The sequence below is a fragment of the Phasianus colchicus genome, chromosome 10 (assembly GCF_987193195.1).
Source record: "Phasianus colchicus chromosome 10, bPhaCol1.hap1.1, whole genome shotgun sequence".
NCBI lineage: Eukaryota > Metazoa > Chordata > Aves > Galliformes > Phasianidae > Phasianus > Phasianus colchicus.
This window is the reverse complement of record NC_143445.1, coordinates 11329497-11352189: the sequence shown is the minus strand read 5'-3', so window position 1 is coordinate 11352189 and position 22693 is coordinate 11329497. Positions and strand designations below refer to the sequence as shown.

Here is a 22693-nt window from a genome sequence, read left to right as displayed (position 1 = left end):
TCACATTAATACTTGCTATATTCCTTAAGCTTACTATCTTAACGTGGCAAAGCAATCACTGTCAATATGAAATATAAACAGTATTAATAAAATTACACTTCAAAGAGCTTTTATTTGTTGGCTCTATCTCAAACATACAGAACATGTACAGCACAATTTATATGTAGGTGCATTATTTAAACATGAGATCCCTATCCATAAACAAAATTCAGTCACCCTTCGCATTCAAGACCAGAGGTTAGATTCTTATTCATGTGAAGAGACGAGAGGCTCTTCAGAATGCCTCTATACCACAGGACTTCTGGATGCGTCATATTCAACCCGAGTTTGGATATGCATATTTTCATAGTACAGAAAATATATTACCTTTACAAGAAAAAGTTTTATAAGAATCCCTTCAAGAAAAAGTAAACATTTATGTAAGCCTCCACTTTCCATCAGCCCGGTCAAAGACCATTATGGCTACCTGCGCCTTCTGGACATAAGACCATTTTCAAAGAGCACCACCAAAATGGTAAAATCCTGAACAAATCCTTCAGCTGTCATAAATATACTTATTTCGTAATTAAAAATACAGGAATCTCACATTTGTCAATTACAGCTTGTCAACTTGAATTATATGTAAGCATATAAACCACACAGGACCCTCTAGCACAGAAAATTAACAAAGCCCTTACAGTCCATCGTAAATGAAGTTAAATCATGTTTTTGCAAAACATAATACTCCTGACACATGCCAAAGTTTTAACTTTGCAACAACTGCAGTTAGGAAAAAAAAAAAAGGAAAAGTAGTTTCAAAGTAAACGTGTAACATCTCTGTAAAGCAAGACCTTACATGCTACATCAGTCCAATACTCAGATACATTGTATGTTCTCACAGACAGAAGCGTACAATGTTTCAGAAAAGAACTATTCAACTTCGCAAAGAAGAGCATTCACACCTCCATCTCATTATCGTTAAACTACCAGTTTAAGTAACTCAAAACATTAAAATTTTAGTAACTCAAAACATTAAAACTTCATAGATGACTTTTAAAATTCCCCTCCTAATTTTATCATACACAGTTAAACATACTTCTGAGGCACTGCTGAAAAATCCTAGTAGAAACTGATTGTCTTATGTAAATTCATAAACATTCTATAAACATTTGGTCTATTCTGAGCCCCAACTTTCACTGTACCCATGAATGGGAAGGAAGTCTTGATTCCATTGTCTGTATTCTACAAACATTAGCACACAGTCAACATAGTACACAAAACCTGGCACTTCAGTGCCATGCAGATTTCACAAGTACTGTAACCTACAGTCAAACACCATTTCCAACTGTGCTGGAAATTGTCTCTTATTCTATACCCCACTTTTCTATTAAAAATAAACATAGTCTGGATTTTTGTTTTAAAAAGTCCATCTTCTCCCACAACTTAAAAAAGCAAGTATCAAAAAGGAACAAGCAGCAAAAATAGAAATAAACATATTGTGCTAGTTATGAAGCTCTGACACCTGACAACCATGGTCTGAGGAACATTAAAAAAAATACTTATATACAGATTTTATATACACATTAAGTTTAAGAGCTTAAGAAAACTTCCGTAACTATTTTTGCATTTACTTCCTTCACTTCCTTATCTAGCTACAGCTCACACAAGTATTTTCAAATGTACTGCTGTGCAACAATCTCCTTTTCCTCTTAGTCTGGCAATAAAATTAAGTCCCCACTTTCAACTAAGGTGAACTTTCCATTTGAAAAGTTAGACGTTAATTCCTTGGATAAAACATAGCATATTTTGAAGTTCGAAAGCCAAGTAGGTCTCTCATTTCATTCCGGAATTTTGATAAGTCTTGCCTCAGTTCATTTAGGTTTTCCACAGTTGCCTGATCTGTGCTTTGCATCTTTTGCCTCATGGATGTCAAGTAACGGTGAACTAAGCAACACATCACCTTTTGATAATTCTCATCTCTCTTTTGCTTCAGATTTCTCCATTCCTTTAAAAAAAAAAAAAATTACACATTTACTAAGCATAAATGTTGAGCCCAAAAGCCTGTATACAATTATAGAATAAAAAGGAACGAAATAAGGAAGAAATTCTAATATACAACCTGATGTGCAAAAGCGTACAAAGTAAACCGTTCGAATTATTTCAATTAAATAATAACCTGTTGTTCTGTCTCAAATTTTTAACCTAGTAGATTGATAACAGTCCCACGAGCAATTTCAAGTTCCATAATCCCTAATGTTTTCAAGTATATTCTATAAAGACTTGGAATTTATTTTAATACTTTTTTTTTTTGGCCAGCAAGACACAAAATTACAAGGTACAATAAAAATGTTTAAGAAAAAATGCTCTCCATTCCCCAAAATGAGATGTTTCAGTGTTTCTATCTGGTTATTTACTTTCATACTGCTTTAGTAAGTTTAAAAGAAATGACCTTCCTGCAAGCATACTCTGACCTCACAATTCTTGGGATTAGTACATACTACTTTGCAGTTTCTGTAAGTTTTCAATCAAAGTACATCTCTACAGTGCTGCAGGGGGAATTGTGTAGTGGGGTAGGGTAGAAGGGGTACAAAGAAAAGGGTTGAAATTCTCCAAAATGAAAGTTAATAGAATCTCATTTAGTATAAACAGCTACAACTTACTCATCATACTTTGGATGCAACAGACATTATCTTCGCATTCCTAATTATATTAGTAGCACTCACCACATGACAGGCAGTTTCATACGGCAATTTGCTAATTCATTTGAGTAAGCAGCATTCAGAGCCTACAACTGTCCTCATCATTTCTTACCTTAAGGCTATTCTGACGTTTCACTTTGCCACTTGATGTATGAGAGCAAATCCATTTACTGAGACTATTGAAGAGATAACAGATAGTCTTGGGAGATGGAATCACATTGAAAGGTGGAGGTAGCGTGCATTTGTCATCAAAATAGCTAAGCCAAAGTTTGGCACGAGCAAATTTCCATTCCTTATCTTCATGATTCTACAGTATCAGACAGATTAACAAAGATCAGAAGCAAAATAATAAGGAAGAGCATAAAAATATTAAAATGCTAATTCAACATTTTACTTTGACAACATTAAAAATTGATTCCTTAAATTGCATAGTATTTTAACACACAGAATCACAAAATCATTGACATTGGAAAAGACCTCTAAGATCATCAATTCCAACTATTAACCTAGAGCTGCTAAATCACTAAACCACGCCCCTGAGCACCACATCTATACATCTTTTAAATACCTCCAGAGATGGCGACTGCTCCCCTGGACAGCCTATTCCAATACTTCACAATCCTTCCAGTGCAGATTTTTTTCTCCATATCTAACCTAGACCTCCCCTGGAACAACGTGAAGCCATTTCCTGCTGTCCTTCACTTGTTGCTTGGCAGAAGTTACTGATCCTCCACATAGCTACAGTCTCCTCTGAGGTTCTTGGAGTAAGCGGTAAGCCTTCACTGAGCCTCCTTTTCTCTCAGCTAAATAACCTCTGTTCCCTCAACCATTTCTCATAATACTTGTGCTCCAGACCTTTTACCAGCTAGCAATCACCGACAGTTAATCAGAAAACACTTACTGCTATCAGCTGAAAACTCTTATGAAGCATCGCCACGAGGAGTTTAGTTAGTACTATCACAACCACCACATTATAGGTGCCAACAATAACAGCACCTACAAAAGACTGTAATTCTTCACCATAGCTGAAGCGGGTGACAAAGATTGCTACATGTGCCAGTGAGAAAATATACCAGAACAAAGCAAAACATGTGCCAATGAACCTACAAAAACAAGAAAAACATTGTTAGGTAAAGCAAAATTCACAGCAGCTTAGTGATCGTATATTCAAGTTCAGAGAAAAATTCTAGTTTTGTTTAATTACTGGAAATTAGGGGTCAGAACAATTCAGCTAATTCACAGGTATCAACTCACGAATGGAATGTGTCATTGCTCTGCTTTTCACAAAAAATACCCGCACAGTCCCTTTCTTCTTCATTTACAGTAAATCCTTTATCATAAAGTTGTGTCAATCCAATTGTGAATGAGAACAAAACGAGGAGGAACATGCCCAGAAATTTTCCAAAATCTTGCAGCATCTGTCCCATTGAAATCTGTGAAATAGATTTATTGCCTGTTTTAGTACAACATGTAATTACTGTTTTTATCCTCTTTGAGACTTTACTCAGTAACAACAAAAAACTTGATACCTTGATACTTAGGATGCTAAACATGGATAAGTTAAACAGATCACATAATTGGGAGATATCCTTGCATTATTTTTCAGTGACAGTTCCTAGTTGTTAAAAGAAAATCTATATGAACCTATGTTTCAATATCATGTACATTTTACATTGTATTCATAATGTTAATGGTAATCAAGAGCTCAAAAGTCAGTAGATAGAAGCAATAAATGAGATGCACTTCAGCAGAACTGTTACAATAGAAAGCTAAGAAAGCACTTAATGAAGACACTGAGCTAATCAAAACATTTGGAATCATAATTCACCACAAATCAAAACAGCATACCTAAGACCACCTGCAGAACACAGAATTAATTCATGGTATGCTTTATGCAAGATTTCAAGTATACACATTATGTACGTCTGTAAACACATAAAATCTGAAGGCTGTAAAGTATAGAAGATTCAACATTCAAATCATTAGTTTCCATTTCAAAACGTTCTACATAGAGTTTTGCAACAGTAAAAATACAGCTTTAAAAAAAATAGCGTGAGTTTTTTTCAGAGCAAAGACCTTAACTTGTTTTTGTTGTAAACACACATTTTTATACAGACACAAACTGCTTACAGTATTTAAATTACTCTTCCCACAAATTATCCTAATACTATACGAATTGATCTCTACCAAATCATTCTCCAGAACAGTATCACCAGAAGTTTCACAGGTTCTTCAAGTACAAGTTTACTAAGTGCCAGCTCCTGCTTTTGCTCCCTCTCATGCTGCAGGAGACTCACTGAGCATCCCAGCTGCACAGCAGATTCTCTCAAATTGACTGCAATCTGCCACAGATGCAGACTTAAGGAGAATTAGCAACTAGACAAAGCTATGCAGTAATTATATCATTTGATCAGGAAGAATCAATCATCACCATATTATTTTATCACATTCATCCTGTTAAAACAAAGAATATCAACTAACATTTCCTGTCTTAACTGACTCATGGTCCCACTCAAGAAAGTCACAAAGCAGATGAAAGCTAAAACAAATACAAAATGAATAAATGACCTAAAACTTTTTTGTTAGGAATCAATAACACAAACCAAATAACAGTTGCTTTCTTCATACAGTCATACACCCAAAGTATGTAGAATTACTAAACACTTGAAATCTAATGAGACCAACAACCTAATTTAGGGGAAAACTATTCTATGTTCTGTTAATCAATCAATCAGTCAAACAAACAAAAAACAAAACCCACCACACAGAGCCAACTTATAAGTCTGTGTTAGAACAGGGTTTGAGTCAATAAGTAAAGTAACCGAATGCTTAAAAATAACTCTAGTAGCCAAGAGAACACAGTAGCTGCCTTTCCCCCCCCAGTGCACACTGTTGGGTTACCATGCCATATTTGATTACCACTATTTGAACTTTGTGACCTACTTTCAGAGAATACTGTAAGAGCTGTTGCACAAGCTGTACTGGCCAACAGTAATAACATAAGCTTCAGTGTGCCACTGAATGAAGTGACTGTTGACTGTTTTTATTTACTTGGAAAATTTCATAACACAGGCTCCTATTAAAAAACTTGTGAAAGATCTAGTACATAAATAAATATGCACATTAAACAGTGAACCTCTTTAAAATGTGGAGGCTTCAATGTTCAATCAATTTGTACAACAAGCTTAATGCTTACTGTAACATCAAGACTTTGAAAAATTTAAGTGTACAAGTAGATTTCCATTAAAAATATAAATAAAAAATATAAAAATAATTAACAGCAACATCATTAAATAAAAGGGCAAGAAGAAAAAGAAGTGCCTTCCAGCATTATTTAATTGGTTACAAGAACTAGGAACACACTGGTTAAAGCCCAATTCACAGTGATTTTAAGAACTGTAACAAGCAACTATTTTTTCTTTTCACAGAGGGATTATTAAACTAAAATATTCCAAACAATAATTACTTGTGCAGCAAGATTAAGTACTCCAAGTCATTAAAATGAGTTGGACCTTCAAGTGGAGCTTTTCAGCTAGATCCTGAAACCTTGATACAAGACCTATTTATCTGACCCAAAGTTACTTACTTCAGAACCACCTTTGGTGTAGCTCTAGTTGAGCAGCAAGAACTTAAAAAAAAGAAATTAATGCTTCTCTCAAATATTAATTCTGCCTTCATCATTACAGGATCTCTCTAAATAATACTTGATTGCTATAAGTTCTGTTCATTAGGAGAGAGTTATAAGCATTCATTCAATTTATTAGGACAAATTCCACCAGGATAATCACTAAACGACTACTTTATTTATTCCCAGCATCTGTTCATTCAGCAGACACTTACAAAAGAGCATTGATGATGACAATCAGCTTTATTAAATAAAAACAATAAACAAATAACATTACCACCTCCCCCCAAAAAATCATATCAGGATGAGAAAAGTCTGATCCGATTTGTTACCACAATTCTCCCAGGAACTATGGCCAGAGAAGTTGGAAGTATACGTAAGCAGGTTTGTTTTTTTTTTTCCCCCCATTAAGCCATGTCTTTAGAAAGAGAGTGCCTCAGTTTGTGAGGGCTTCAGCTTTTCAAAGTAAAATGAAAGGGAAAAAAAAAAAAGCAGTCTGCACTGAGGACTAAAGACTGAGGAAGCTAAACTGAAAAATGGGGGAAGAAAATGTTGCTATATATTATAATATATATATTATATATATATATATATAAGCATCACTGGACTAAGGTGTGATTTCCAGCCACAACGTTTTTTGTTTTTTTTTTTGAAGAAAGCTGTCTTCCTTCTTTCAATCAAAAAAGATTGAGTGAGGTAACTGTATCCTAGATGTGCTGACTTAACAGCTTAGATCCACTCCACTACTCTCCAGGCACTTTCCATTCCGTACAGTGCCACACTGGACTCTCAAGTTCACTCAGTATTATTTGACTTTTATCACAGTGAGCATCACCATGAAGCTACTGGGTCTGTGCCTCAAAGACAAAAACAATCAACAACAATAAAAACCACCACTGGCATAAATTCAGTACAAACTTCAATTTCTGTTCTCAAACCAGGAGAAGAAAATTAAATTCACAAAAACAGTTTAAAAGTGAAAAAAAAAATGCACACTTAAAACTGCTGTGGTTTCTAGTGTTCCACCATCATACACAACTGTTTGTGCTCCCCTTCAACTCCCAAGATCACTGAGTTAAATGTGTTATATACAGGTAATATTTTTCTACGTTGTCACTATTATGCACGGGAATGCTCAAGAAAATCCAAAGAAAGAAAGAAGTAACCTGTTCTCCCTGGCTATAAGATGATCATGATGATGATTTATTTATTTTAAAACCAAAGCAATTTGCTCAATACCACTCAACTTCACTGAGAAGACCAACAAACAGAAATGCTTTTGGTTATTCTTTAGTGCTACACATCTCATTCCTCTACCTTTTAGCAATAAAAACTCAGGACTACAATTTGCACAAAACTTTATAGGACTATTCTTATTTTTACAGTTTTCAAATTTCAGATACTTAACCAAAATGTTACAGTAACAACAAATGAGAACAAAAACACAGAATAATTATCATTACATAAATATTATAAGTGAACTACACGTCTTCCTTTCTTTTACCTTTCCCCACCTAAATCAGTGTATTTTAAATGAGAGATTAAAAAATAATGAGAACATCAATTTTCTACTTTCTGCCTTTCTTACTTTTCTTTCTTCATCTTTTTCTAATAAGACTCTTCACAGTAAATTAAGATGTTTTCTTGATTGATTTTCTCAAGTAGCGATGATATTTACCTGGAGTGGTCCCAGAATAGAGCTGGTTGTGTACATGAAGAATAGACGCAGATAACTCAGAACATTAGCAAATGCAAAAAGGCCTTCTGCCACTAGCGTAGGATGAAATGCATCCCAGTCCTTTCTTTCAGCATAATCATGAAACTGCGGTGTAAAAAGGACAAACTGACATCATTTAGACTGTAAATACAGAAATATACCCATGCACCACTCTGTTTTTGTCCCTAAAACAGGTAATAGCATAAAATAAATTGACACACGATTCACAGACGAAGCATCTCTTTCACGTATCTCCTTCTTTTTTCGACAAAGGCAACTTAAAGTCATTCCAGAGAGAGACAGAAGACAGGCAACATAAATTCAACCCCTAATTCTGCTCCTCACTAATTGCTAAGCAAGTACTTATTTCTCTGTTGGTAAAAACAGGCTTGTATACTATTAAAAACATGTACATTGCCTAGTAAGATAGGCCCAGTTAAAAACAATGAAATCCTGATAGAAAAAAAAAAGCCTTCAAAGCTAACTAGCTTATGTCTTAATCAGTTTCAGAAAGATTTAGAGAGAATTAGGACATGAGATTCCTATAACCGATTTTACAAAAGACTACAGAAAATGGAAGTCGTAAGCAAAATGTTGGTGTGAATACTTGTGAAGTATATGCACTGGGCATAATTCAACTAATCCCCAGATCCCTAACTTTCAGCTTGGCTGGAAACAATCAGTATTCAAATTCAGTACTCAGCTTCTACTGTCCCAAAACGGACACTTAAGAACAAAGAAACAGTTGATTTAAATTATTTGCCCAATATTATGCTGCACAAAGATCACAAGAAACAAAGATAAACATGTTTGTATACATTGCAACTGTACGTGCATAGATCCTGCTAAGGAGATTCTTATTTCTTACTGCTTCAGTGCCTACAATAATAGAGCTAAGATGCTAAAGCGGCATTGCCATTTGGTTTGCTAAATTATTTATAAACAATAAAAATACATTTTTCCATATAAAGTTGGCACAACGTCACCTTGTACCTCTTGTATAGGACAAAAGACATCTCCAAAAAGATTATAACTTAGCAGCAAAGGGCTCTTAGCAAATGAAATGCTACTGCATGCGGGTTAGTTCCAAACAAAATGGTTCTGAAGGCAGCCCAACATGGTATTCTCTTTCCATTTTTTTACATGAAGTAGAGCTTTCCTTTCCAAATGATTACCATTCCCTGAATCAATAACATAAGTACAGGGTAAATAAGCCAAACATCAGGCTGGGAGGGAAATAAACTGGTTCAGATCTCCTCAACTGCCAGACAGCTGTCAACTCACAGTTTGCAATACAAAATAATGGCGCTACTGCACTGGCTTGGATTTTACTAAAATATTCATATTCAATTCATCTGGCAGCTTGCCATTTGCTGTGCCGTTAACAACACATGCAACAGAATGGAAATGATCACATTCAAAACTTGCATCTTCAATCAGGCCCAGATGGTTTTTCCACACAAAAAAGACAAGGCTCTTCTATAGCCTTGGGGCTTTTCCTCCTCACTTTAAAAAACAACAAAACAAAACCACAAGAACAACAAAACCAATGACCCATAACATCTGAACATATGTAATAAAAAAATAAAGAAAATTTTGTTACAAAAAATGTTAGACAATCTAAACACATTGGTTAGTAATAGGCTTCTACACAGTAACTGGCCCATGAAATCAGGCTACTTCAAATGCCAGATCAGAAAAGCTATATGGGGAGAGTAGCCCCAAATGAGAACTGAGTCCTTAAAAAAGGACCCTTTTCAACTTCTCCTTCAAGATGCTTCTATATTTGCCCAGTCTATCCCAGAGGAGCTTATGTTTTATCAAGATGGGTGCTCACCTTGTTATGGGCAACTACTTTGAGAGCAAAAGTTGCCAAATACAAGGAATTCATGACAAAACTAAGCTGATTACGTGACTCTTCTAAAAAGTCTTCTAAACCATCATACCAGAGTCTTTTAACATCTGACCACACCATTCCTGTAGTGGAAAGGAAGAAAGAAAGGAATTAAAAGGCCAAGTAGTCAAGCTATTGTACTCAATAGATACTCTACTACAAGTAAAACACTTTCGACTGGGTTTTGTAAATGAAGTCTTAGCAAAGAGGAACAGAGAACCATGTACATTTACTAGAAAACACTGCTTGGAATAAATGCGTTGTTCATCAGGCAACAAGACGTTCAAACCTTCAAGCCTGTTTTCCAAACTAAGCAATACAGTCAACAATAGAAAATGCATGAAAGGAAATGAACAGTAGAAAAAATGTGTATAGCAAAGACTCAAATTTCAGAAGAGGCAGAGGGCAAGAATACAGTTGTTTTTTTTTTTCCTCTGACAGGAATGTATTCACTTTTTTTCTAAAAGCACGATATAGCCTATAAAAAACATCATGTATTTTTTGAAGTGTATATGTATTAAATTATTATTAAAATATATGTATAAAATTATTCTTAAAGAATAATCAGCTCAGTAACTGTCACTAAAAAGATCCAGTAAGTAGAAACACTTCCTACCCTCACATTATGTAATGTAAGCAGAGAAAAGAGGCTGTGGCCTAAGACTGCAAAAATGAGAAGTTAGAGTGACAGACAAACATTTGTGATCATTACAGCAAATTGAATTTTAGCACTGCTAACCATATCTGGCCATATAGAAAGATAGTGCTGATAGGAACTTTACTAACTGAATATCTGGAACATGCGAATATTTTTATAAACATTGAAAGGATTGTTAGATTAAATATAATGACACCTTTGATTTTTATGAATAATCAGTTATTTAATGTTCTCAGAGTACTTCAGATGTATCCCTCTATATGCAGCCCAAGAGAAGAGCAGCACGTTTGTTACTGCTAATTAAAAACTGTTAAGACTCCAGCCCAGCATGAACAAGATCAAGCAGATGGTAAATAAATAAGAATCAGATACCTATACATGTCTTTTTTTTTTCCATCAGCTTTACAGCTATGTTGACAGGTATAACAATAAAATGCGCTGTACACCATTAATTTAAAGATTTCCATAAATATTTTTCTTCCTCGTTATTAAGAAAACACTGCTAAACCAGAACCTTTGGCACTGCTCCATATGATCATCATGTATCTTACACTGAAATTTTTAAAGAACCACAAACGGAGTCAGATGTAGAAGACGTTATTATCTACACAGACAAGAATTTGAATTTGCTGCATTTTGATGGGAAATAAGCTTTCACAATTCAGGCTTAAGAATTTAGAAAGAAAATATTTAGTCTATTCATTCTTTTGCAAATTAATCCACTGAATACAAAACTTGCTGCTACCTGTGTTAGAAATCCTGCAGCCATTATTTTGACTCTGATTTTTAGAAGTATGCCAATAGGGCTCTAGAAAACCATACTGAGTTCTCGTTATTTGGTTCTTGTGTTCACCACATATTTTCTAAATACGTTATTATTGAATATTTGCAACAAAATTCTAAAACAAATTATTTGGAAAAATGCATTCAAACTAAACATAAAATTAGTTAACCAAATTTAGGATTCAACAATGTGAAAAACAACCAGATTTCGGTGGTTGATGTTAATTGCAGGTAATTTTTCAACCCTTTCTGGAGCCTGCATGTTAAAACATCACATGAAGAAACCAAAATGTTTTTATACATTTCTATTAAAATTTCCATGACCACCTAATTACATGTCTTCTTTCTACACTGGATTTGATGGAGTAAGAGAACATCTAAATCAGACACGGATTCTCAAAACAGGAGGAGTCTGTAATGCCTGGACTCTGTACTTGAAGCTTCTAATTTAAGACTTGCAAGTGTTTATGCAGGAGATTACTGGGGGTTTCAGATTTTTTTTAATCTGTGTGAATTACTCAACACTTACTACAGCTAACAATGAAAATAATCATAATTACCAATGAAACAAACAATCTACACACAACTACTTAGATGAAAACTCTGTTTTCAACTATATCACTGCTTTTTAAAATTCCAGACAACTATGTATGTGTCAATTATAAATATTTAATTACCTCCCATTAGGGTACAAATTTCAATTGTTCGTCTGTCAAATTTTAATTTAAAAACAAAAAGAAACAAAAATTAGGCAAAAACAAAAGTTCACAAGCAATCTACTCCACAAAAATTATACCTGTGCTCCCTCTACTGCATAAACCAAAATTAACAAGGACCACTTCAGGTATAGTTATTATAGTCAGTGACAATGACACACAGAAATGGAAAGTTCTAAAATGGGAAAATAGAATTGGAAGAAATTAAAAACTGAATAGATTGTTGGCTGATGAGATAACATGGAGTCATGATTTGCAAGGATTAAATTATCAAAATACTAAACAATGCTGCCCATTCATAATAAACTTCTTGAAAAAATTATAGGCAACATCTGAACTCAATTCATTCCTCAGCTTAGCACCAGATAAAAATTAGTAGAGGAACACACAGCTCCCCCCGTACTATTATTACTTACATTTGAACTTTAAGATGTCCTAAACTTAAGATAAGCTTCTACATTAATTTCCTACTGTACAACTGAATCTCACTTTCATCACTCAAAATGCTATTTGTGCTTCTGAAATATAATACACCTTTCTCCTATTAGATCCTCCAACATTCTGTCTCTGACACCTTACCTTCTGAGATAACAGAGATTTTGGTAACATATCATTGTGTTTTTCAAAATGCCCTTCTTCCCTTGTAATACAACCCTTCAAAGATGAAACCTCTGTCAAGCAATCATATGATGATTTTACAGAGAGGTAGTACAAATCAGTGTCAGCAATTGTCGCTCAGCTCAAATCATACCTACCAATTAGCCATATTATCAGAAGATAGTCTATTCTCTCAAGGGCTGGCCCCATCGTATTCTTCTTATTCTCATTGTAGACAAGAGAGTACAAATTCAGTAACAGAAGAAATGTGAAATACGAAGCTCCATGAATAATAAACTTCATAAACGGAGTGTGAATTATACGACCTACTCGTGATTTAGGTGCTATTAAGTAACACAGGGACAGAACTGGCCAGAAAATGCCAACCATCAAAATAGTCAAAATTTTTTTGCACGTGTGCTTGCGTCGATAGCCTGCCATCTGTCCAAACCACACAGTATTGAGAAACTGCTGACAGTTAGACTGAGCAACAAACTGGAAAAAGAGAAAATAAACAAGAAAATCAAACTCACATTTCTTAACAGTGATTATTAATTTTAATTTTCCAACAACGAGAAACCACCAATGAACAGGAAATGGGAAAAATACTAAGTTGAAATAATAATAAGAGCTGTATAAATACATATAAATAAAATATATATAAATAAAAGAGCCATGTGTCCACTATAAACAATGTTTTAATTTCTCTCTAAAGCTAACAACTCAACATAAATTATATAACAGACTTTTAATCGTTTCCATGTTAAAAATGAGGTCTGATTTTCAGTAACTTAAAAATTTAGCATATAAACAGATGTCATACCTCAGACAGCTGTATTATCTGAGTTATTATATAAAGCAGTAAAGATCACGTGAAGAACAAGATAATGCTATTTTAATACACTACCCACACTGCAAAATGCAACAACTTCAAAGACTAGGATTAAACACAAGTAATCAATTTTGTATATATCAGTACTTAAAAACCCATGTGGGTTTTTTGTCTGAGTAACCTTTTATGACTCAGTCTTTCAAAAGAAGATAGTTTTGGATTGAAGGTTATGAAGATCATGCAAATGTAGCTTCAAATGTCAGGTGCTGATCTGAATGGAGTTACAAAGGAATATATTTGCACTACAACATGTTTTGTAATTTAATTTAAAGAAGAAATCAAGAAGAACACTAATATTATCATATTTTAGATAAAATGTGTTCATATTAAAGTTGCCAGCAACTATACATTTTGCAAAGATAACACACAATGGATTTTATTCTCCAACCACTGTGATTTAAAAAAACAAAAAACAAAAAACAACAACTTTGTTGAAAACCAGAACTAGTTCATTATGTTGTTAAATTCATACCAGGAATGTGTAGTGCCAGTTTTCAGACACTCCATAACTGTGGCTTATGACTTAGACATTATGTATTTTAACAGTTTCACATGCAGTTTAAGCATATAAACATCCAACAAACAGAATTATAATGCCTTCTGAAAATGCCAACTAAAAATGGATTTTGCATGGAAGCTCTCTCTCAACCCCTAGTCTTCATACTAGAATCCCAACAAATGCCTATCTGCCACTAGTACAGCAAAACTAAAGTTATAATTTGTCAGTAGATAAAGACAACATAAACTTACAACATAAATAAGTTCCATGTTGATGACACTAAAAGACACTGTTTATGAACATAGCTGAACATAGCCTAAGTCTAGCACAATTATTACAGAGCACAGATGAGGGCTGGCTAAAGCTGAACAGCTGAAGACAAGTAAGATGCTAAATAATGTATGGGACCTAAGGATCCATGCTCCCCTACATAAGGATTTACTGAGGATGTGAACAGATAATTACCAATACCAGAGCTTTTCACTAAAAAGCAAGTCTATTGCAATACTGAAAATACCACATTTTTTTCCCCAAAAATAAATACAGAAGAAATACCATCCTGAAATAATATTTCTCTGTTCCCACATGCAGATAATGTTCATATTACTTCTGTAACTTGCAAATTTACTTGTGCTTCTATGTCTATGGATAGATCACTAAATTCAATGAATCACTAGCAAAATAAAAAATACAAAGCCTACCAAACTACAGCAAAAACAAACCTCTTTCTGATTATACTTGATTGCAAGTTTTAAGCGACTTAGGTTCATCCTCTCTTCCAGCAACCCTCGTTTGTCTACATGTTCATCACTGGATGTATGATTCAGAATAACTTCCAGCTCCCGTGAATTCCTTGCCTGTGCAAGTAAGTCTTTAGCAAAGGTTTTGCACTGCTGAGCTAGCTCCTCATAATCATTTCTGGAAGACACAGAAACAGTAGATACTGTTAAATGAGTTTCCATTAACTATCCTTTCTTGTTGGGCTTGTATATTATGCTAAGGAAAATAAAGTCACTTTTAAAGACCAAAGCATTCTCAAGACAACTCTGAGCAGGTTTCTATGTAGCATAATTACATAATTACAATTTTAGTGTAGTTTGCAACTACACTAGATAGAATCAAGTAATTAAACTGACAAAACGACTGTGAAAGACACATAAGTTACTTTACAAACTTTTAAAATAATCTCTAATCATCAGTTTAAACATTGAAATTACGAAAAAAAGGAACAAGAAAAACCACATTTTTTTCTAACGTATACACATTTCTACATACGTCATTTCACACAAGTACTGAAGTTGGGTTTTGCTTTCCAATTCCTACCTGAACTCAACCTCGACAAGACTTAATTCTTTCAAGTCTGCGCTAAGTTCAAAAGCTCGCAGAATTGGATCCTCCTCTGTCAACATTATTAAAGCAGGACTGGCCAAACACCGGTAAATGTCAAGACGAAACCTATGATAAAATAACATCAAGGAAAAGGATGTTTCATGTGATTAGCAGTTTTAAATCACGTCTAGAATGTGCATAAAATTGCTTAAAGACAAAATAAGAGTGTCTCCTAAAACCAGAAAAAAATAATCATTAAACGTAGCATGTCAAGAAACGTTGTCCTTCACATGGTTTTAATCCTCATTATTCTAAATCACAAAAGTCAGCTACCAAACTGCTACCCTCTTCTTTTCCTCACTGTTTCTGCTACCACCAGCACCTTCTGCACAAGGACATCAATTCAGGTAATACCATTGATAAAACATTTTAAAATGTAATATAGTAGCTCTGTAGTTTCTTCAAGTGTAACCAAAAGGGAAGTAAAGCACGGAAGGCAATATTCTGCTCTAACAAACTAAATTAAGAACAGTGGAGAGCAGCAGACAAAAGAATTAATCTCTCAGCTACTTCAGATGGGTAAAATTATCCCAGCTAGCTCAGGAAAAGAGGTGAGAAAGAGCCTATATACTTTCTTCATATCCATGAGAGAAGCAAAATAGCATACTCAGTTCAAAGTTCTCACTTCAAAACCAGATTTGCACCATCTTTCTGAATTCCATGCTCAGGCTTTTCTGCACAAGGCATGTTATTCACAATTAGCCCTGTCATGGAAAGCAAACCAGAACATGCAGAAGTGTTTTGGGTTCCTCATTCCTTTATATTAACCATACGGTCAAAACAGTGGACTGCAATGGAGACAAGTTATGAACACTCTCCTCCAGTCCAGAAGCAGAAGATCTGAGACAAAACTTACTTATGGTTTTCAGTTCTGTTTTGCACAATGCCATTATTTTCAAAGTGCATGCATTACTAAACTGCAATGTAAACAGGACTCCATGAACTGTATCTTTGAAGGTTATTTTCAGTATGACAGTACTAAGCCTCATGAAAATAACATGCTGCTCCTCTCTCATGGTTAGCACTACCACACATTCTTTATTCTGTAACAAACATGTCCTATAGACATACACATACAGTCTTTCATTCTAATGTTCCCCACACTTTGCTTCTTGAAATATTATCTCTCTGTTCTTTTATCTCTTTCCAGCTGAAAAATCAATACTATCCAAACAGGAAAAAAAAAATGTTACAAGTTTAAATACAAATCTCCCGCCATAGTTAGCTATTATTATTAACTACAATTTTAACTGCAACAACACTTACTGTATGGGAGATGCTTTTAAAAACAAACAGGAAGAACACCCACTCTCTGAAGCAGAAATACTTCACTGGGCCTAGCAGACCAACCACGAGTCTATTTGCTACAGTAAAATCCATTAACACAGACAAAGAGCCATGACACAACTTCAGCATTGCTCTTCAGTACCTGTACAACTTTTTCACAGCTTGTCCAGACATCTTTACTTATTACAGCATGTACTGTTTGTTACAGATTCATAGTACAGTTATAGCTTTCTTTTCCAGACAGTAACATTTGTGACATCCCACAGTGCTGATAACAAGTTTCAGCGATTACTGAACATATGAGAGTATAAAAAGTACAACTGTACAGAACATTTGTATTGAAGTGTTTAAATCCCAACACCAAACAATTTAAAAACCCTGTAAACATTCAGTGCCCGCCAATTAAGATCAGTAAAAATCTCTTTCCCTATTTACATCTTTGAGAAGAAAGTCTTCCACTTTCAAGAATACTGGAAAAATACATCTTTAGTTTACGTTCATCAAGCCACACTACATAAAAACATTTCAAAACAGAGTACAGGCAACAAACGTACAGTTGGAAAGAGTATTATAGTGAGATAGCAAAGGAACAAATTGAGAAGGAATGCTCACATATACCCAAAGATTTAAGCTCATAATAAAAAGCTCCACAAAGGAGAGACCTCCAGAAGGAGATCCTTCCCTGGTGGCAGTCAGTTCTTAAAGAGGGTCTAGGAGAGGTGCAGCCAGGTTCCACCCCTTCCTGTCACACACCTCAATTGCCTTCACCAGTGCTCCCGCAGCTAGCCCAGTCCTTGCCTCAGGTGATCAATCAGTGACTCAATAGTTCCCATACAAACAGCATAAAGTATTAACTACCTCCTCATTCTGGCTCATAAAAAAAAAAAAAAAAGGCAGTATACATAGAATAAGAGTATCAAACCAAAATGAAAGAAAGCCACTACCTTCCACTAGCCTATTCAAGTATAATCTATCCCCCAAAAATGCCACAGTAGACAAAACAATACAATAAAGGGAACCAATTCTAAGCTTCACTTAAGTGGAAAAGGAAATATACTGACTCTGACCCAAGTAACACAACAGGATGACAATATCTTTATTTTTGTCTATAATTGATAAATCTTACCTGGAATGTCGTAGACTGTCTTTTTTGTTTTTTGCAGTACAGAGTGTGCATTCACAGCCTACAGCATGAGGCTTGGGTAATGATATATCTTGCTTTAACAGCATGGTGAGAATTTCATAGTTATTGCGATGAGCAGCTAAGATGACAGGTGCCACATCCATGGTTGTTGAGTATTCTGGGTTCTGAATGCGTTCCATTAGTTTCTAGAATAAAACAGAGGAAGTATCAATTTATTACATACATCTCTATTACATAGTGTTTTCAATACAAGTTACTTTTACTGCTCAGCATTAACAAAGGAATTCATTGGGATCAAAGTATTTTTTTCAAAGTTTCATAGCATGAAAAAAGAAGAAAAAAAAGTATAACAACATCCAAACCCTTCTCATATAAATACTGGAAAGAGAGAAAGCGACATAGGAACATTTCTGGTTTATTTGCAAAGAACACCAAGAATTCGTTGCCCACCTTCACCTTAATAACACACTTGCATATACTGAAGTGCATTTTGCTCTAGAGGTTAAAAAAAAAAGTGTATTTACTACCTAAGTGTACAAAAAATATCCTGACTGTAAGACACACTGCTACACAACACATTATTTCCTCCCTTCCTTTCTCTGCCTCTACTTATGTACTTTTAGAAATTTGTACTTTAGCATCATCAAAATAAGTTTCAGGCGATTAATTTCAAAGTGAAGATTTGATGTTTATAGATTTGCCTGAAAATTCTAAGAAGTTTCAATGCATTTTCTTTTCTCTCCGCACCTGTTAGCATTTGGAATGTACAAAGCTACTGGACTCCTACAGGCAGTAAAGCAAAATAACATACTCTATCATTAAGACAAAAGATGCCATTAACAACCTCTGATATCCAAGTTCTGTCATCTTAGAGATGCAGAATTTCATTTAAGGACATTGTTTTAAATATCACAGTTATCCAGAACACACAGTCCCTACTGTCCAACCAAAAAAAAACACAGAACACCACCACTCAACTACAATGGTTGGCCTGGAGGATCTTTTCGGTCGGTGATTAAGTAGAATGTCAACAGCTCCCACCACTTCCGAGTCAATAGCCACCAAAAGTGCATCTGATGACTAAAAAAAAGAAAACAAATTATACATAAAAATAGCGTTATCTTAAACAAAATGAAGACTCAACCTGGAGCCAAACTAAATTTTAGAAATATACACATTAAATTATATAAATTTTATTAATTTTACTTACTTAACATTAAGTACTGAAAAATGTTCTTCATATGACTACACCAAATTCAGGCTGCCATGCCAGGAGTTAGCATAGTATTACTGATAATTTGTTTTACTGCATGAACAGCAGACGAACCAATTGTAAAACTTACTTGTCAGCAAAGATGACATAGAATACTAAAAAAAAAATAATCAGGTTTTAAGAGATTATAAGCAAGGGTGTAAAAGCTTAATAAAAATGTAAAAACCAAGTGTCAGCGTAACACAGCTCAGAAACACCGCATACTTCAGCCCTGCCTTCATAGCTCTGTCATAAAGCTGGAAATATGAACCTTTTTCCTGGGCTCATGACTACCGCTGAGACTTCCCTGAAGTTAAGCTAAACAGCTTTTCACTTTCCCTGCAGTTCATAGCATCCTTTTAAATTTCACTTTAGAAAATTCAAACATTTACTTAAAATAAAAAAAAAAAAAAAAAAAAAAAGACAGTTTGGAATATTGCCTCTAAAATGGAGATCCAGGGAAGGGAAAGCTACTTGTTTTCTTTTTCTGCCAAAAAGATTATTCTTTTGCCTGTTTGAAACGCCATCGTAGCTACAGCTCTCCTGGCAGTAGCAGAGCACACTTACATGAACAGAACAGAGTCAAATAAGTACTGCTGATATGAAAGCGCCTCAGCTCTGTGCCTCAGCACAGGTAAAGTCTTCCAAGAAGGCACTGTGGAAATGCATGCTTACCTTAACTTGAACTCATCTATGACAAAGTGCATTTATCTACCTGTGCTCCCATTTAAAAAATTACGGTGCTTCAGAGCCAATGAGATCTGCCACTCTAAACATTTTAACGTTATGCACTGACTACATACTATGTATTTTGTTTCAAGATGCTATATATATCATATTTAAAAAATCTAAAAGGAATATCATTTAATATAAGAATCAGAATTGTCAACATAATTAAAAATGTTAGTATACATTTGCTATGTCAATAAAACCCCATTAGAAAAGTCAACTAGTGAGAAGAAAGCAAATTTTAAAATTATCATCTGGAAAAAAAAGGCTAAATGCCCATGAAGACAGATTCTATTTCTTCCAAAATCCAACACTTCAACAGAAAAAAAATCTAAATGAAATAGACTACACAGATCAATGACCACACTCCAAGTTTTCAATAATCCACGTGTTGTATACCTGGCACCCATAATCCAGGAGAAGCTGTAGTATGTCCAAATTTTCATTTTCAATGGTTATGGTAACAGCGTTTCTTCCAAGCACATCCACGCAATTTATGTTCATCTCACCCGAGCTGTTTTCTTCTAAGAGTTTCTTAACCATGTAATAATCACCTGCATGAGCAATGTATGAATATATCTCAGTGTTCTTCTTATTGTAAAGCAATAAAAGCATGTGAACATGCTGAAGTACCAGCTACAATCCATCACAACTGACAATACAGTGAGTACATCAGGCAATTAAGAAGTCGAGATAGATGAGAATTCTCCCTCCAGATGGAAAACTGAAGATACACTGAGAGTTCTCTTTCAGCAAAGCACTAAGACATGTACTTCAATCCATCCTTTCAGTTCCAATCCTGAAAACAAAGACACGTACACACAAAAGCACAAGTATTTTTCAAAACTGAGGCAACACTGCATGCGTAGCTTGTGGGACACTGGAAATGTCAACTACATCAAAGAAGGCTATTTGGTGCAGAATAACCACAGAATCAGAGCAGCCCTCTATACAACATCACAAACACACCCTCATCTCCTGAGCACACATTAGCATTTCCTATTTATTTCCAACTTTAACGTACCAATCATCAAAGTCAAGGTGATACAGTGCCGCAAAAATCAAGTTACAAAAATCAAGTAGCAAGTCTGATGAGCAAGTAAAATTAACTGTGTTGTGTAGACATCTGCACTTCCCAACTCGCCTGAAGTACAGATGCAGCAGTACTGACACTGCCCTGTAAATATTACTCTGTTTAACTGCTCCTTGCTGCCAAGGAGAAAAGTTTTATTTTTGTCTCTAATGAGCTATTTCACAGCACAGAGGACCATGACAAAGAGAACACTTACAGAACGTTCAGATACAGCCTGTATCTGAAGTAGTAAGTGTATTAAACCAGCTATCAGACACATCACAATGGTTAGGTTTTTTATTATTATTTTAAAGATCTTTTTGTTGTTGTCTTATTATGCATCCTTTAGCTCTCTGAGCCTCTGCCTACACTCTGAGAGCGCGTTGCCTGGCTCTGGTGTCCAGAAAGGGTTCCACCAGCAGCAGGGCTGTGTGCAGTCTGTCCATCCGACAGCAAAGCACCAAGCTCCCATTGAGCACCCCAGTTCTACAGGCTGCCAGCTGCTTCTGAACCACTGCTCAGCAGCGTGCTAACCCAGACAGCAGCGGGCAGAGCTGCTATAAACACGCGGGCTGCTAAGCAGAAACACATAACCATTCATCACCTGATCAAAAGCCTGTCTCGGGGTGCGAGGCTTTTAAAGCGTTAAGAACAGTTTGATTTAAGACTGCTTTTATTCAAGGTAAATAAACACGTGCTTAAAGTAAGCAAGCATCATATTTTAGACAGGAAAAATCTCTTCCCACCCACTACCATAGGTGCCATTCAGCGCCCCACGCATTTTGTTGACGCCCAGGTAAGTCGCCCATCGGAAAGGAACTTTAGAAGCGCCCAGAGCAAAGGCTTACTGAGCGGGCCGTCACACACCAACAGCGGCCCACCGCCACAAGGCGCGGCCTCACGGGGCGCCGGGCCGCCGCACGGAAAGCCTTCAGCCCCTGCCCCACGGCTCGGGCCTCGGAACGAGAGGCCGAGGCCGCCGCTCCCGAGGGCGCAGCAGGGGGCTCCGTACCTTTGTCGCAGGCCAGCAGGAAAAGCTTCTCGTCTAGCGTGGTCTCCTCCTTCACCTGCCGCACATCCTTCAGCGCCAGCAGCTTGTTGGGCGAGGCCGAGGCGGACGGGTCCGCGCTCTGGTACAGGGCCGCCATGGCGCCGGCTCCGCCAGGCCCATCAGCGCGCGGGCGGGGCGAGGCCGGGCAGCAGGAGGACCCAGCAGGACCCCAGCGCCCGCGGAGGGAGCGGGGCGGCAGCACCCGGCACCGCCGGCCGGCCGGGCAGGGCGCGTTCGGGCGGCCGCTCCCCGCCGCACCGCGCAGACTCCGAAGGCGGCCTCGCCTGGCCGGGTGGCGGCGGGCGGGGAGGAGCGCGTCCGCGGGCTGTGGCTCGGCCGCGGCAGCGCCGGTCCTCCCGCAGCGTCGTGCCCCCGCGGGTTAGCCTCAGCCCAAAAAAGCGTTTAGGGGCCGGGTCAGCCGCAGGGAGCTCTGTGCCTTCTGACCCGGCCGAGCTGTGAGGGGGGTATACAGTGCACTATAGCACTAGTTTACAAAACAGCCAGCATAGAGAAACAGGTACAAATCCAAGTCCTTAATTCTCTGAGACTGAGTATTCACTTACTAAGGGAAATCAATTGGATGCATCTTCTTTCTCTTAAGATGTTGTGCAAGATAACAGGCTTGCTACAACTGCTCGCTTATCATCATGTTTGGATCTTGCCACACTTACTGTTTCCAGGAGTGAAGAGAAAAAGCGGCTCCGTATCTT

The 22693-nt window shown here is 36.4% G+C and overlaps 1 protein-coding gene across 2 annotated transcripts; it reads right to left on the bottom strand.

Moving 5' to 3' along the window:
• Positions 1-92: 92 nt before the first annotated feature.
• Positions 93-22229, bottom strand: TRPC1 (transient receptor potential cation channel subfamily C member 1). 2 transcript variants are annotated; one of them, XM_031596286.2, is made up of 13 exons: positions 21945-22229; positions 20260-20414; positions 18858-18959; positions 17862-18064; positions 15383-15514; positions 14782-14977; positions 12827-13163; positions 9858-9997; positions 7982-8125; positions 3933-4111; positions 3580-3781; positions 2791-2985; positions 93-1984 (listed from the first exon to the last, which is right to left on the bottom strand). In XM_031596286.2, the coding sequence occupies exons 1-13, from the start codon at positions 22078-22080 to the stop codon at positions 1757-1759; spliced, it is 2349 nt and encodes a 782-aa protein (XP_031452146.2). In that variant the 5' UTR covers positions 22081-22229; the 3' UTR covers positions 93-1756. The 2 variants fall into 2 exon arrangements, with proteins under 2 accessions (XP_031452146.2, XP_090003468.1); XM_090147342.1 differs by lacking the exons at positions 18858-18959; positions 20260-20414 and having other exon boundaries at positions 21945-22082.
• Between the last annotated feature and the right edge of the window lie 464 nt (positions 22230-22693).